This window comes from Abramis brama, assembly GCF_963993115.1.
Source record: "Abramis brama genome assembly, chromosome: 24".
Lineage (NCBI taxonomy): Eukaryota > Metazoa > Chordata > Actinopteri > Cypriniformes > Leuciscidae > Abramis > Abramis brama.
In genome coordinates, this window is record NC_139986.1 from 17,627,499 (window position 1) to 17,644,076 (window position 16,578).

General features: G+C 37.2%; 1 protein-coding gene across 8 annotated transcripts in view; it reads right to left on the minus strand.

The window, feature by feature from the left end:
- The window catches only part of atp8a2 (ATPase phospholipid transporting 8A2), a 57,112-nt gene that overhangs the window by 30,252 nt on the left and 10,282 nt on the right, over positions 1–16,578 (minus strand). For 4 of the 8 annotated variants that reach the window (XM_084102094.1, XM_084102096.1, XM_084102100.1 and 1 more), the window contains 21 exons: positions 11,446–11,590; positions 8,408–8,507; positions 7,608–7,706; positions 7,424–7,469; positions 6,892–6,932; positions 6,543–6,616; positions 6,285–6,354; positions 5,203–5,330; positions 5,001–5,112; positions 4,448–4,616; positions 4,239–4,366; positions 3,749–3,826; positions 3,572–3,660; positions 3,378–3,422; positions 3,183–3,258; positions 2,977–3,082; positions 2,388–2,470; positions 2,243–2,292; positions 2,078–2,147; positions 1,605–1,689; positions 1,381–1,520 (listed from right to left, as the gene is read on the minus strand). In XM_084102094.1, the coding sequence (XP_083958220.1) occupies positions 1,381–1,520; positions 1,605–1,689; positions 2,078–2,147; positions 2,243–2,292; positions 2,388–2,470; positions 2,977–3,082; positions 3,183–3,258; positions 3,378–3,422; positions 3,572–3,660; positions 3,749–3,826; positions 4,239–4,366; positions 4,448–4,616; positions 5,001–5,112; positions 5,203–5,330; positions 6,285–6,354; positions 6,543–6,616; positions 6,892–6,932; positions 7,424–7,469; positions 7,608–7,706; positions 8,408–8,507; positions 11,446–11,590 (1,934 nt within the window). Of the gene's footprint in view, positions 1–1,380; positions 1,521–1,604; positions 1,690–2,077; positions 2,148–2,242; positions 2,293–2,387; positions 2,471–2,976; positions 3,083–3,182; positions 3,259–3,377; positions 3,423–3,571; positions 3,661–3,748; positions 3,827–4,238; positions 4,367–4,447; positions 4,617–5,000; positions 5,113–5,202; positions 5,331–6,284; positions 6,355–6,542; positions 6,617–6,891; positions 6,933–7,423; positions 7,470–7,607; positions 7,707–8,407; positions 8,508–11,445; positions 11,624–12,739; positions 12,998–16,578 lie in introns of those variants that run through there. The other 4 variants (XM_084102095.1, XM_084102099.1, XM_084102097.1 and 1 more) reach the window with 3 other exon arrangements.

Consider the following 16,578-nt stretch of genomic DNA (forward strand, 5'->3'; position numbering starts at 1 on the left):
TGGTCTAATTATTAATATAGTCTTGTTTCTGGAAAATATACCACATTGTGTGTATGATCAAATGTTTATGGATGATTTATAGTGTAAAATTATATGTATTTAAATTCAAACTAAAATTACGCAGAAAATAAAAACTATTTTCATTAATTCTTTGTTAAATTTCAAATTCTGAATCTTGTTCACTAACTTCAGAAAATGAACTGGATTATGATGCAAGGGTGTTATGGGTGGTGTACTAGGGTGTTACTTGCTGACCCTGAAGTCTTATATCCTGGTTTCTAGATATTGCTCGAGTTCTACGGGATTTTTAAATTCTAATTTATTCTCCACAGGCAAAAATCCTGAGTGTGATTTCTTAGAAAAGTGATAGCACAACATTTTTTCGAAACTTTCTACTAAATAAAGCCAGGTAACACAACACCTCAACATCTTTCACACCTTCTCACTCCATCTGCTCTCATTTACTCCTCTTCATCTTTTACCATTTCTTATCCAATTCTTTCTATTTTCTCTTTCCCTCCATGTATGTGTATGTAAGGGAATATTTGTGGAGTGTTTAGTGTATTTATGTGTGTGTGCAGACGTAACACAGCAGTGTTGTTGACTCTGGTTTTATGAGGCTTTTGGCAGACCGGTGCAGGTAATTATCCTCACTGTGGTATACCAACCCGTCCTCAGACTACTAATCTGGGCCAGAGCCCTGAAAAGCACACAAAACCCAACAAACTGGATTTTCACTGCTCTATATAACAGCGTCTGTGTCCTGGGGCTTAGATCTCTGATCAGTAAGTTCCAAGTTTTGCAATACTGTGTAATCCGGCCTAATGGGGAGTCAGTGAGTTAATAGCTTGTAGCAGTTAATGAAAAAACAACAGAGTACCACCTTCTGCACAATATGAGTTCATAGCTGTGAAAATGTAATGTTACGGTGCCACCTGTTGACCAATCAAAGCACTGCAGCTGAAGCACACCCATTTACAATCTCAGCATCAGACTATCTATCTATCTATCCATCCATCCATCCATCCATCCATCCATCCATCCATCCATCCATCCATCCATCCATCCATCCATCACCATTTCAGTTGTATCCGACTCTTGGTGATTCTATGACCATATGCGAGAGACAGTCCATGAATTTTCTTGCCAATTATTCCTAACAAATATACAAGATATCCTTTCATAGTTTTGCTCAGTTCTGTCTAAGAGGTCCGATTTCAGATCTACATCGTGTGTAACAAAATGTGGTTCATCTATGTGAATCAGTCCTGTAGTAAAAAGGCTGGATTGGTGAGAGTAAACACACACTCTCTCTCAAACAATCCCTTGATCAAATATAATAGCTGTTCTCTAGTGAGAAGCATGGCATATATTATGCACCTTCTCTATGAGTTCGTAGCATTCCTCCAGTTTCTGTGCCCTGTCCTTTAGCACAGTGCTGATACGATTATACTCCTTCAGCCATTCCTGATACGCCCCCTCCTCAAGGTCCACATACGCAAAACAAAGTGTCCGCAGCCCTGCGCATGCAAACAACAAACCAAAGTTAATCCAAAGAGAAGATAAACTGTGACAAACAATGACAGGCTTGAGAAACTCTTCACCTTCTGTGGCAAACTGCTCCAGATGGGCCAAAGTTAAGTCTTTATATTGTGACGTCTCATTCAGACGCTCAAAAATCACATTGTCCTGTAATAAATGCATAGCATCATTACATTGCTAAGGCTTGTGTAAGCTTTAACATCATAAGGAATGATTAATTATGTGAAACTAACAAAATATGAATGTATATGTACTGTAAACACTACCATTCAAAAGTTTGGGGTCAGTAATATTGTTTTCAAGAAATCAATACTTTTATTCTGTAAGGATGCATTAAAAAAATGACAGTAAAGACATTTATAATGTCAACATTTTTTATATATTACTGTTTTTACTGTATTTTTGATCATATAAAAGGCAGCCTTGATGAGCTTGAGACAAAAACATTTAAAAAAAAATCTTACCGACCCCAAACTTTTGAACATTACTGTACATTCTGTCTCCACGCTAATTATGTGGTTTATGAAACACTCACCGCTCCCTTGCAATAAAGTCGAAGTTTACCCGTAGGTGTTCTTACAATCACTGACATCCGTTTGCGATTGCTGAAAAAAAAAAAAGACACATGCATTGAAACACAACAATGTGTGTTTGTGATGTTGTATGTGTGATGGTGTGAGAGTTCACAGCTGTTTCCTACCTAGAAAATTCTAGTACATTAAGAAGCTCATATGTCTGCTCTTTTTCTCTCTGAGAAACAAACACAATAAAAAAGCACAAATTTAATACATACAAACAGTACGTTTTGAGTTCTTATTATTAATGGCAAGAAAACACACACTAACCGCCTCTATGATGACTGAATGTGGTGTTCGTGCAGTAAAAACAAAGCCCAGACTCTTGGCACCTTTAACCAGCGCTCCTTCATCTGAAAACACAAGATTATGGAAACATCAGTCAAAAGTCACCAAGGCTGCATTTATTTAACGACAAAAGCACAGTAAAAAACAGTAATATTGTAAAATACCAATTCAAAATAACTGATTTCTATTATATTTTAAAATGTAATTTATTTCTGTGATGGCAACACTGATTTTCCAGCATCATTACTCCAGTCTTCGGTGTCACATGATCCTTCAGAAATCATTCTAATAGGCTGATTTGCTGCTAAAGAAACATTCTAATTATTATCAATGTTGAAAACAGTTGTGCTGCTTAAGATATTTATGGAAACCATGATACAGTTTCTTCAGGATCTTCAACTCATGTTGAATGATTAGTGAAATTTTGTTTTGTGACAATGTTCTATGTCAATCAATTTTTTCAATTATATGAAAACGATTTTAAGCGTGACAATTAAGTGGTTAACTACTAAATCAAACTGAAGGAGAAGCTTCAAATACCAATCAGAAACCAATAAGAATATTGTGGTACCTGGTGAGGAAGCCTGGTAGATTAGTTGGTCTGCTTCTCGCTCGGGTACAACAGTGTGACAAACAGCCATCATGGTCAAAAACTCACAAATCTGGGGGCATGTGGGCTATAGAAAAGGACAGATTTGAACTATTAAAATACATGATACACAAGAACCTGTGTTTTAATATCCCAGGTATAACAGAGGACAGCTAAAAAGCTCTTACATGGTTCTTCTCAATGTTCTGGATAAGTGCAGGATCATCAAACTCAGTAGAATTATGACTTGTAGAGGGAAGGTGACTGCAAAAAGACAGACAGAAATAAGATGTAATGGACAACATAATTTCATAATGCACATTATCCTCTTAGACCTGCGTAATATTTGCCAGATAGGACAGATAGAATCAGCGGCATCTGACCTGAAGTCCTCCATGGATCGATCGCATTCCAGGTCTGGGAAGTGCCTGGAGACAGCGTTATAGATCAGTGGCCACTCACACAAATATAAACAAAAAGTAACAGATCAATGCACTCTAATAGAGCCAGTATGATGCAAAGCACAAGGATAATGTGAGTGTATTGATGTACGAAAGCAAAAGAACACCACAATTACCCGTATGTAATTCCAGCTATGGTGCACTTCTTAAAGTGCATGATGTTGCAGGTGAGAGTGCCAGTCTTATCTGAAAATAGATATTTTACCTGAAAAAGAAAAAGACAGTGAATGAGGCGTATTGGAGACAAGGTAGATTAACATTTGTAAAAGTTAACAAGAAGAGCTTCTCCTCACTTGGCCTAGTTCTTCATTCAGATTGGATGTTCGGGCCATAGCGGGAGTGTCTGTCTCGGCATAATACATCTCAACATCCTGTAAATACGCATGAAGAGCAAAGCATTCATTCATAACGGTTGAAATCCTTAGGTTTCAGTTTGAATCACAGTTCTCTGCTCATGGTTTTGGTACCGTTTGAAAAATGTATTTTAACATTGAGTGAAGCAAAAAATAACTCTAGAGAGGAGCATTTTGATAAATATATGCACTGTATTACATATTCATTATGTTTTTTACTTAACCTATTAGTGATGTATTCATTATTTAGTGTATGTTTGAATAAATCTGTCATGAAAACAAGTTATTACAGTTTACTATCATTTAAATTTTTATATTTCACCAATCCCACCATCCAAAATTTTTGGTTTCGGCCCAAAATTTTCATTTCGGTGCATCACTAGTGATCAGTTGATCACAATGTAATTGGTGATATTTAGTCTTATTTTACCCAGTTAATGAAGAGAGCCTGTGTGAATTTGACCACTTCTAGAGTAACCAGTAGGCTGATTGGTATCAGGTTGTTATAGAGGATGATGAAGGTCAGCAGATTGTACCAGAAGTTCAGGGAGATGTCACCTGTGAACAAGTGAAAAGGTAGAATAAATATTCTAAATCCACATCTAAAAGGGCAAAGTAGGTTTCACTGTGTATATTTACCTGCACGGGAAAGGTACCAGCAAGCCTTATCCGTGTGCTGTTCGTTCCATATGGCGGCCCCGATGGAGCTGACCAGCGCCATGACCAGGAGAATCCCGAAAAGAACCAGGATCTGCATGTTTGTCACACGCTCCACATTAGAGCGTTTCAGTGGCGCTTTAGTGGAATTCTGCAGGATGGAAACATTATATTAATGCTCTATACCAGTGGTTCCCAATTCCAGTCCTCATGACCCACTGCTCTGCACATTTTGTATGTCTCCCTTATTTAACACACCTGAACCAGATCATCAGCTCATTAGGAGAGACTCCATGAACTGAACTGAGTGTGTCAGATAAGAGAGACATACAAAATGTGCAGAGCAGTGGGTCACGAGGACTGGAATTGGGAACCACTGCTCTATACACTACCGTTCAAAAGTTTGGGGGTCAGTAAAAATAATTTTTAATTAATTTTAATAATAATGAATGCAGCCTTGGTGAGCAAAAATTACGTTACTTTAATAGTTTTAGTTAACAGTAACAACACATCCAGCTTTTTTGAGATCACTTACCTGCATGAGTTTAGAATCATGTCCAGTGTAGACTACAATTCCCACAACCCACTGCGTGTTCCTGAGCTGGGCACCTCGTAGCAGCACCTGGTCCGGCCCAAGTGGAACTGGGCTGTAATTCAAGCACATGGTCAATGAATGAAGTGTGTGTATGTGTGTTATATTTTAAATTCACACTATTTCAAATAGTGAATTGGCGTACTTGAGGTTGTCTAAGCGCAGTGTTCCAGTGAAGTCATACAAGTGTCTGTTTGGCCCCTCACATTCAAGACGACCAGTCAAAGCTATCAGTTCCTCCAGAGACTGAAAACTAGCTGTGAGTGAAAGACCCTGGAACACAAGGAACAAAAAAACAAGTATGTTCAGAGCTCCAGACTAACATTTGAGAGCAATAACAATGGTGCCACAAAGTTTGTGACTTTTCCTACCTCATACTTCAGTACAAAAAAGTCAACCTTTGACAAAAAATAATTTCTTGATGATTTGGTATTTTATAATAGTAATTTCATAATATCTGAATATAAACTCAAAAGCAAAAAAAAATATTAGAAAGTGGTAACCTTTTTAAATAAAAGTGTTTGTTTTCCTACATCTTGAAACTTTTAGTTTTACAAATGGGGACAATCTTTGAAGGATGAAAAACAATTTTTTTTGGTAACCACATTAAACATAACATTTAAATTGGATAATATTTAGAGCTTCGAAGTGCTGGAAAAAGTGTGAAGCACTTCAAAGTCCTTTAAAAGTGCTTGAATTTTACTCTCAAAAGGTTGTAAAAACCCTTAAATGAATAATGTAAAAACAGCCGACTGTTTCTGCCACAATACCATGGTTACAGTTAGTGCTTCTACATTAAATCCATGGTGAATGCTGGTGATTTGTGGAGTGAAAAGCCTTCTATCACTTGTCCGTTCATGTAGTCGTGCTTCATCGTCGTGTAGTAACAGTATCACATAATCGAGATCGCCCCGTGAGTAAACCTGTTCTGAGCTTGCGCTGCGATGTCAATTCTTTGTCCGAGCTGATAAACAGTCTGTGCAGCTCAAACAAGCAGAGAGGTTTCGTTCTGCTTTTGTTTCGTTTGGTGTTTCTCACATGCAACAGAAATAGCAGCTCTTATCAATTGAGAAACGTGGTGGTGGCACCAGTGTGACCTCTAACTAAATTAAGTCGGACCAACAGGGAAAAAGGTTGCAAAATGCGACCATTTGCTCGCACTATGCAGCCCTGATGTTACACTCTTAGAACACATTATACAAAACACATGACTTTTATCATATGTACCTGTCGGATCTTTAGGTTGGTCTCGCCATCTAAGTTGGATGTTTCAGTATAGCACATCGCCTGAGGCTCACTGTGAGAAAAACAGCCGCAGATTATGAACTCAAAACAGCACCACACAAATATAAACACAACACACAAATATTTAACTGAAACATATTCCCCAAATCACAATTACAACTTATTTTTTCAGAGTTATAAAATCACACTACAGCACGACAAACTCCACGGATACACACACAAATACACTGCGGTGCTGACCTGGAGGACACTATGACCATGTCAGCCGGGAGATGCTGGCCATTAGTCACCTTGACTATGTCTCCCACTGCCACCTAGTGGGCAGGTGCAGCATTGCAACAGCATGAGGAGGGAGAAAATGAGATTAAGAAATAGATTGCAGTGCTTGGAAACAAAGAAAAGAGGAGCAACAAACAGCAGGATGTAAAAAAATGAAGAAAAAGTTTAAAAAAAGACAGCAGTGAGAGGTGAACTGAAAAAAGCAGGTGTTACAAAAACATAAATGAAAGCATCATTGACCGAAAGGAGGGAGATACAAAAGAAGTAGAATAAGAAAAAAAGATGCAGAAAGAGGCAAAGACAGGGTTACCTGCTTCCATATGATGGTCTGCCATGCTCCGTTACGCAGTACTAGAAAACAATGACATCATCAGAAAAATTCATATATAAAATGAATATACAGGTATAGAACACAACTAGAAATTTACTTTATAAGAGGCTGTATTTGCCCCTAAATTGGCTTTTTTTTCTAAATAGCTATCCCATTGAGTGTTAAGTCAAATAAGAGTGTTAAGTAAGCTAAATGTAAAAACATTTAAGTATTAATAATGATTAATATCGTATATATTAATGGTGTTTTCAGAGCTTTAATTAAAAAACACTTCATATTAGCTGCAAGTGAATATAGATATTTGACAAATATAGGTCACTACCATGACTGCAATGATTAGCACTAAACCCATAACTTGAGATGCCAAATATAGTATTTCCAAATATAGAAAATGTTACGTAACAAAGACCTTCTAGCTCTCAAATTTCCGTTACTTCAAGTGGCATTTTTGTTCTGAGTTGCCTTAGTTCATTTTTAACCCAGTTACACAGATATGATTGTAACACTCAACCTGTTGTCTTCTTCTTGTTCACCGTATTGTCTGCTTTATGTCTTTTCTGTGAGGACACAACACGTGACATTTCATCAACATTGTTCGTACAAAATTTGAAAGACAATGCACTTATCCAGTGTTGTCAAAACAAGATCTGGACAGTTTAACGTCAATGCAGCGCTCCATTCAGCAGAATACTCACATAATCCTCAATGATCTCCTTGATCCCAGCCACTGTCAGAATAAAGATAAGGGGCACCAGCGTTGTGTAGCGACCCGTTGGGGAGACATCAGGGATTTGCTGCATTTGAAAATGTACGCAAATAAACATAAAATGAGATACTTTACTCTGGTGGTACAACAACATGCTTTGGGAAAGTCCCATTTACAATGAAAAAGATAAGGTAGCAAAAACGGAATCTTAATCTGTATGGCTTCACAAGATCTGGAATATAGTGTACAAGTTGTATAGACCACTCTTATGATAGTTATGGTCCTTTTAGAAGTTTAAAAGCTCTAGTCATCTCCCATTGTTACGAGTACATTATCAAAATATATTCATTTGTGTTCCACAGAAAAAGAAAAAATGTCATACAGATTTGGAATGACATGAGGGTGACTAAGCCTTGGAAAGCACTGTATTGAGTAAACAACATGACACAAAGAAGAAACCTTTTAGCTATTTAGCCTTTTTGCTCACTCTTTTTCCATGCAATATTGGCCTATCTAGTCTGATCACGTGGCAGCGGTTATTGAGAGTGGATAGTGACTCATAGTGGATGAGAGTAAAATAGTGGACCACTTCCAAAAATGGATATAATACACAAATGGACGTGTTAGCAAATTAACGAGAAGTCAAATGGTCAGCATAAGCAGTATGGTTCCTCAGATGGATATCCCTTTTGAAAGAGACCAACATGAGCAACACATTTTTTACTTTGAGGTTCTCAAAACAAAGAAGATGCAGTTCATACAGTTATCTGAACATCCCAAGTGTCATACCTGCATAAGAGCGATGAAGAGGAAGAAGGCATTAGCCGCTCGCCTGATCTGTTCGTACAAGAACCGTGGCAGGAAGGTAAGGATCCCGTATTTAGCCGTGCTAGAGGGAGAAAAGGGAAAATTGATGAGTTTAAAAGCAATCTATCAGCTTTAAACTATTTTAAAACATCTATATATACAACCAGGGCCACAAGAGCACAAATTTAGGATTAGCTCTACTCAGGCTTCTATTTAAAAAAAAAAAAAGCACTCGTAAGTGTTTTGATACGAGCCAGGATCCATATGCTTTCACAAACACCTGACAGTTCATTGCTCACTGCATTAAATTTAGATAAACAATCCCAAAATAAGTGTTTGGGCTGTTAGGATGGATGTTTCTCGGCATGTCTGTCAATTATCTGTATTGATCAAACTCCTAAGTAGCTCTTGAATAGCTGATTGCGGCAGTAAATGTTTTACAGTCATTAAAATAGCTGTTAAAATCCCTAAAAATAACCTCCGGGACTACAAATTTGCCTCCGTCCCAAGGCTGCCCATCTAAATCTAAAGAGGAGTCAGTATTACTTTGTGTGGGTGTTTTATATCCGCATCTGGAGGCACTTATTGCGTAAATCAAATCGTAAGCATGTTTCTAAAATACAGCATGTGTTCTTGTGCTAGCGTGGTCCTCTTTGTAAACATGACACCCTTCTGGGCTCATAGGCAATGAGTTCACAGCCTAACACACCCAGCGTAACCCACACTAGGCATCAAACAGCAGCTCTGTAGCTGACCTGGAAGTACGACAGGCTATCGTTGACATCAAAGAGTGGCTGAAACCATTCATACGATCCCCTTCATTAACATTCAGCGGCCCAATCACACACACAGAAACCCAAACCGGCGTCGCCATAATGTGTAGTACCTGGGGTTACCCTAAAAGACTGATATGGATGATTGCTCCGCTGGATTTGTTGATCTGGTTACTTTGTGATTGACAGCTGACCATTTGATGCCAATGCAATGGGAAGCAGAAACCAGATGGTAAATAAAACATGAAGATTAAGGCATAAGATAATTCTTATTAAAATTTCCACTGCTCCAGTCAGACAGGCATTATGCTGAGAAACTGATGAGCAGAAAAGGTCAGAGCTCCACCTGAACTGAAATTAGCCAATGACAAAAGAGCTACGGATTTCTAGGCCCGCCTTCATGTTGTTGCAGGAACCAAAATAGAGCCTTTTAGAGCAGAATCAAATCTTTAGAATATACTGGTGGATCGATGAAGTGTGTGTGGGTGAGTGTTTTCGGGACTGAGAGGTTGATTTTGTATGAGCTTCCATATTATGGCACTAATATGAAAGTGGTCTGGGATCCAAATCTATCAGGCTTTGGTTACAAGTATTGACCTATCATTTTCAGAACACAATCATATACATAAAGATTCAAACAGTGCCATTTTGTCATCAGCAATTTCACATATCAAACGGATTTAATAGCCATCAAACAGATAAAGAAACACTCAAGTCTTTAGAGGACTTGGGCACTTTGGAGACCAAAAGGACTTTTTGTTCAGGAACTGCAGATGAACTCTAGCCAAGCACGGCCCGGAACATGACCTTGGTGTACTCACAGGAAATCTCTGATGGAGTACTTCACTTAATGGAAGCTATTCAGATGTCGCGTTCAATGCATACTTGCATACATTAAGCATGGAATTTCCCTGAGGGAAAGCCTTAACTTGATTAAAGCAGTTTCTGTAATCAATCTCATAGCATTAGAGGTTAATAAAATGATCTTTACGTTGGACCATAAAGTGCATAAAATGCACTTAATTAATAATTATTCAAGAATAACGGGTAAAAACAAAAAAGTCGAGAGTGACTGCGAAATACAGGAAAAATGGGAGGAGTGACTGGCTGATCACACTGTCAATGGGATATTGCCCCTCTTTGAAGTGCGCAAATCTTTCAGAATGAGTCAAACTGGTGAAAATGGACAGGATAATAATTAAGCAAACAACTTAATCACTCTGATACCATCACTTCAGGTCATGTCCAAATTACAAATTACACACTAAATGAACTGTGAACGAGCTGCTTTTTGAAGGGAAAAAAATTAAGAAGCATTTCAAGCATTTCACTGAGAATCTGACATCTTAATTTTGTATAGCTTTAATTTATTTGATAATAAAAGATATACAAAATCTTAGTGTATTATTTGAGTTATTTTTGAAGCAACACAAAATATCGTATTTTATTATTATTATTATTTGTGTGTAAAAACACAAAATTGATGAGACTGAAATGTTCATCAGTATATTCACTACCGTTCAAAAGTTTGAGGTCAGTAAAAAAAAATTGTTGTTGAAAGAAATTAGGCTAATACTTTTATTCAGCTATGACGCATCAAATTGATCTAACGTGACAGTAAAGACTTGTTACTTGATTTCAAATAAATGCTGGGTTTTTTTACTTTTTATTCATCAAGGAATCTTGAAAAACAATTATCTATGCATCACGCTTTCCACAAACCTATTAAGCAGCACAACCTTTTTCAACATTGATAATAATAAGGAATGTTTCTTAAGGACCAAATCAGCATATTAGAATGAATATATATATATATATATATTTTTTTTTTTTTTTCTTCAAATAAAGGGAGCCTTGGTGAGCATAAGATACTTCTTTCAAAAGCATTACTGACCCCAAACTTTTTAACATTAGTGCAAATAAACAAAATAAGCAAAAATATTGTAGTATTGTTTTCTTGTTGATAGTGCAAGTTAAATGCTGATCCTTTGCATTTATATTAGACTAACAACAAAGAGGGGGGTCTGCCTTAGAGAACTGCAACAAAGATACAATTGTTTGTAGTATCTTTAACATTCTGTTAAAACTGCAAATTTACAGTCACAAAAATACCACAATAACGGATACTTGACCATGTTCAGTTTAAACAAAGAATTCACTAAGAGCTCAATAAAACAAGCTTGAATAAATTCAAACTGCAATGTAACATTTTCCTGTTCGGTACAATAAAGACTTAAATGAACTCACCTGACATGGTTGTCACAAAATTTGGTGGTTTGGGCTCGGTTGAGCAGAACGATCCGCGCTGTGGCATCTATCGGGTCCGCCTGTGATGTGGTTCCGGACATCTCATCCTCTGCCTTGCGGTAGCCGGCGGCCGAGCACGCGGGTCCTGCACCGTTCGAGTGATGGGAGAGAGGCGAGGCTAGCGTGAGTGTGCGTGGAAGACGACAGGAGGAAGAACAGACATAGAAATGTATGTAGTTTACAGTTCAGTGCGCTGGCCACTAAACACTACTACTGTGTGCTGATGCAAGCCGCCCCTGGTGTCAATGACGTTTCCCTCTGTGCAACGCCCTCCCCGTCTCTTTCATTTCCCCCCCATCCTCCTCCTCATCATCATCGTCCTCATCATCATCCACGAGCAAAAGCTCCGTCACCAATACAGCAATACCCGCGACGCCCACGGGACCCCCTGTATAGAATGTGCTGATGGGAGCACAATGGCGCAGCAAACACCTTTGTAGGAAACCTTGTGCATTTGTTTATCTTTATAAAAGCCTCTTTATTCCGTGGAAACACCTGTTTATTCACGTTGCGCTGAAACGAAAAGCAACGAGACAATGTCTGTGTCTCAAAACCTAGCAAGCTGCCTACCTAGACAGCATTTTAGTCACCATACGCGCCTGATTCGAACATTTATAATACTATGTCGGAGAGTCGGAGTCATAACGCGTAACGTAACGTTGCATCTTTCCCATTATAAAGCGTTGCGTAGCCGTTTTGTTTGTTTTGTTCTGACTCTGCAGAGCTACTCTAACAACTTCATTTTCGCCGTCCGAATGAAATAAAATGAGTTTACAAGTAAAATATAATTAAACTTACGTTAAATCTGCAGTCGTAATATTTTAATATAATAATTATATTTATAATAATCATTTATATAAAATAATATTTAATTTCTAACCATGTGTATATTAAATAATACTTCATTTTAAAATGAATTAAATGAAATAAAATAAAAAATAATATAAATGAATCGATAAAAATAATGTTATTTATTCAGGAGTAGCCTCGAGCTTACAACTGATTGGTCCGTGAGGTAAACGTTATGCGATGACGTACGGCTTCTATGCGTCCAGAGTAGAAACGATTGCGGCGCGTCGCGTGGGGTTGTTCTTGTTTTGAGACGCAGCCACAGCGATTCCCTCTCAAATGTTGCAGCATCACAGACCACTGCCAAATGATTATTTCCCGCACATAATAAATAATGTACGCTCGGTAAATAACAACGCTGTCTGGATGTGACAGGAGAGTTTACCCAGCTGCTGCATGATCGAAAGCGGGCGTGGAGAGATGGACTACTCGCGTCACTTCTCCCATTCCAGTCAGCCCCTCTAATAGACAAGCCCCAAACCCTCTCCCACCGTGTCATTTGGGTCAATCTGTAGACGTTTTTGTAACGCTCCACTCCGTTGTGTCTTTGCAGTGACAGAAGATGGTTTCCCTCCAGACAGCGCGCTTTCTCTGTCCGTTTCTAACTACAGCACTACCCGCAGTCAGACAACACAAAAACCTTACATTTAAAGGCGCAGGCACAGCTCGGGAGTCACACCGGTGTCCACAATATGGATCGAAAGGCACTAAACGTGCTTACTTTTACTTCCTGTTCATTTGCTCCTCCTTGTAATGTGGAAATTTTACCTGAAGGCACAAATATGCTACGCTGTTTCTCAAAGGGTTCGTTTTTGAAGGTCAAATTGTCAATATTCATAGCAGCAGGCTAATAGGAAAATTTAAAAGGTTAAGACAGTTTACAAAGATTAAAACAAACGTGAATAGGGGAACAAATAAAGGTTTAAGAATACGTAATTAAAAACATATACACCACTGATCTGAATATTGTGGGATTTATGGATTATTAACATGCTATAGGCAACATATTATATTATTGTTAACCAAAAGATTTTGCCCTAATACACCATAAAGATATTGACGTCAACAAAATAATTATATCAGCCTATTTAAAAAAAATAAACATTAATTTTGTGATAACTGTGTTTATGTCATCAACACTATAAATAAATACTATTTGTTTATTTTATTATTTGCATAAGACAGTTGTCACAGCAAATGTGGATAAGTGAACAAATGAAAAAGTTAAAGAATATAATTAGACAATTTCACATTCACATATCTTATATAGAAAGAGATTGAAGCAAAGTTGGAAGTAACAATATTTCCCGTTAAAATGTAAAATTTATAATGCATGTAACTTCTCATGGTAAAGGTAAGGAAGTACAATAGAAGACATTATAAAATTATATTTATATTAGTGCTTTCAAATCGATTAATCGCGTCTAACAAAAGTTTGTGTTTATATAATAGATGTGTGTGAGTGTGACACATACATAATATACAAAAACTTTTATGTTAGATGCGATTATTCGCGATTGATCGATTTAACAGCAGTATATATTTTTATGAGGCTCCACTCTGTGTCTTTGCAGTGACTGAATATGGTTTCCCTTCAGAAAAAAAACGAAAAAAACAAAAACAAATAATAATAATAATAATGATGAATAAATAAATTATATATATATATATATATATATATATATATATATATAAAAATTTACCTTGTATGTATTTGCTGCTAATTTGCTTGCAAGTAAACAGTAGCCTATATGAATGTTGCGTGAGACTTTTTCCCCCATCTTGAACCATATCCAACTCTTTATCTGCAAGTCAATCTTGCAAAACCATAAACCACAAAAATCAGCAAAAACATACCCACATGATCATGCTGGGCTGTATCTCCATCAGATCTTTTTGCTTTCTGTAATCTGCATAGTTCTCTTGCTTGTAAATGCATGATCTTAAGTTACGAGGTGCAGGGTGTAAATATAGCAAGCACCCATCTCTTTAGTGTCAAAGCCCAGCTTGACCACTGATAACTATCTTGTCACTAACTGAGAACTGTGTGAACTTATACTTATGTTCAGTGCTGTGTATATTAGTGCAGAAGACACTGGCCCTTAAAAGTGTTTTTATGGAGTCATAGATTATGTCTAATGTCTCTTTCAAGGTGACTTCAGACTTAATTGCAACAAGAACTACAGCTGTGAACTAGTGGGTATAGTTTAAACTACAGTGGCTCTCAACTGGTTCTACTTCAGGATTCAGATTTTACATTGGACATCAAGTACCATTATCATACAAAATGTATAAATATATAAAAATATTCTTAAAATCAAACATGAGACATATTAATATTACAATTATTAAAATGAACCGCATAGATCCAATAATATACAGTATTTTTAACATGACACTGGGCCAAATATTGTATTATTATTAGGCAAAAGATTTTGCACTAAATAAAGTTTTCCGCATATTTAAGGTTCAAAATAAATAAGCCGTTTATTAATTTGTATTTTTTAAATTAATAAGAATATTCATTTTGCTATCCTAACTAGCATGCACAATTATACACTCTAAAGGCCCGTTCACACCAAAAAAACTAACTATATTAGCGTTCACACCAATGGACGATAGCATTCTGTTTATTATAAGCGCATGCTGCAGTTACATTGTCTGCCACTTTAAATGCTCAAGCTCTTTAAAGTCTGGGTGATTTGATTTTAAGAACTATATCATTATTGTTATAGTTATCAAATGGTCCTTTAAAAGAAAAGGTTTATATAGAACCTTAAAGGGTTTTGTCAGGCGCTTTATCAAGAACCTTTTAGGGGTTCCCATCATAAGATCATTTTATGGATTTCGTTTTAATTAATTTTGTTGTAATTCTTTATTTATTTTGATTTGATTTTAAGAAGTGATCTTTATCATTAGAATAAAATGAAAGTGTTATGCAGTCATTTAAGACATTTCTCCTTATAGAACATTTTTGGCTTTTAAAATTGGTTCTTTAAAGGGGTCATATAATGGTACATGCACTTTTACAAGTTGATTGTACTGAAATGTGTGTTGGCAGTGCCTGTACACAACCATCATAAAATGATAAAAATCCATCCAGTGTTTTTTTTTAAATCTCCTTATATGTTTTCCCCGGTCTCATATCAAGCCGTTCGATTTTGTGACGTCACAAAATCGACGCCCCTCCCACGATTGTTGATTGACAGCAGCGTTTCAACACAGACCCGCCCTTGCCCGTGAGCGAGCGATCAATCATAGTCCGCGCGGACCGGCGCGGTCATTGTTGATACGCTGGAGCACTGTCTATGAGCAGAATGGTGTCTAAGCGATTGTGGTGTTCTGTTCTTGGGTGTAATAAGGAACACAGCAGTCATTTTGATGTTCCTAAATCTGAACCGCTGAAGACGCAGTGGCTGAGTTTGTATTCGAAGGGAATATTCCCCATGATCAACGTCAATGCTTTCATGTTTGCGCGAATCATTTCACACACAAGACTGCTTTACAAACGAGGTCAGTATAAAGCTGGTTTTGCTAAGAAGCTGCTCCTGAAAAAAGGATCAGTACCAACTATTCGTGTTCCTGCTGCACCTCCAGAAGAAGAAGTGAGTGTAACGTTTTATTAACCTTTATATTAATATTTATATTAATCTTTGCAAATCGCTTGCTGCACACTTCACGATGAATGCGGCCATTTACACTCAGGGTACATTACGGCATGTTTTCTATGTACGACATTCTCAATATAATTCATAATCCCATGTTTATAATGAACAACGCGTTATGGTTATTGTGTTATTATTAAAAACGGTGTACGCACAGAACAGAGGGGCGGGGTGAGCAAAGCTCATTATCATTTAAAGACACATGCACTTAAACGGCGTGCTGAAAACAGAGCTGTTTTTGATCAGGTAAAATGAGTGTTTTCTTACAATACTAATGAGAATTTTTAATTAAAGTACATTACAAACTTTTAGACCCTAAAGAATCATATTAGCTTGTACAAAAATGGCATTATATGACCCCTTTAAAATTGAGTCAAGCCACAGACCACAGAACCCCAATGAACCTTTTTTTCTAAGAGTGCTATTTTATTATTTGCATTTAGCATTATATTTTCCCTTGTGTGACCCACCAGTTAAGAAGCACTGCTTTAAACATTTCCAGATAAAGAGATCAAAGCAACCCTGACCATAGATGGACCTAGGATGTACTCTGAACTAG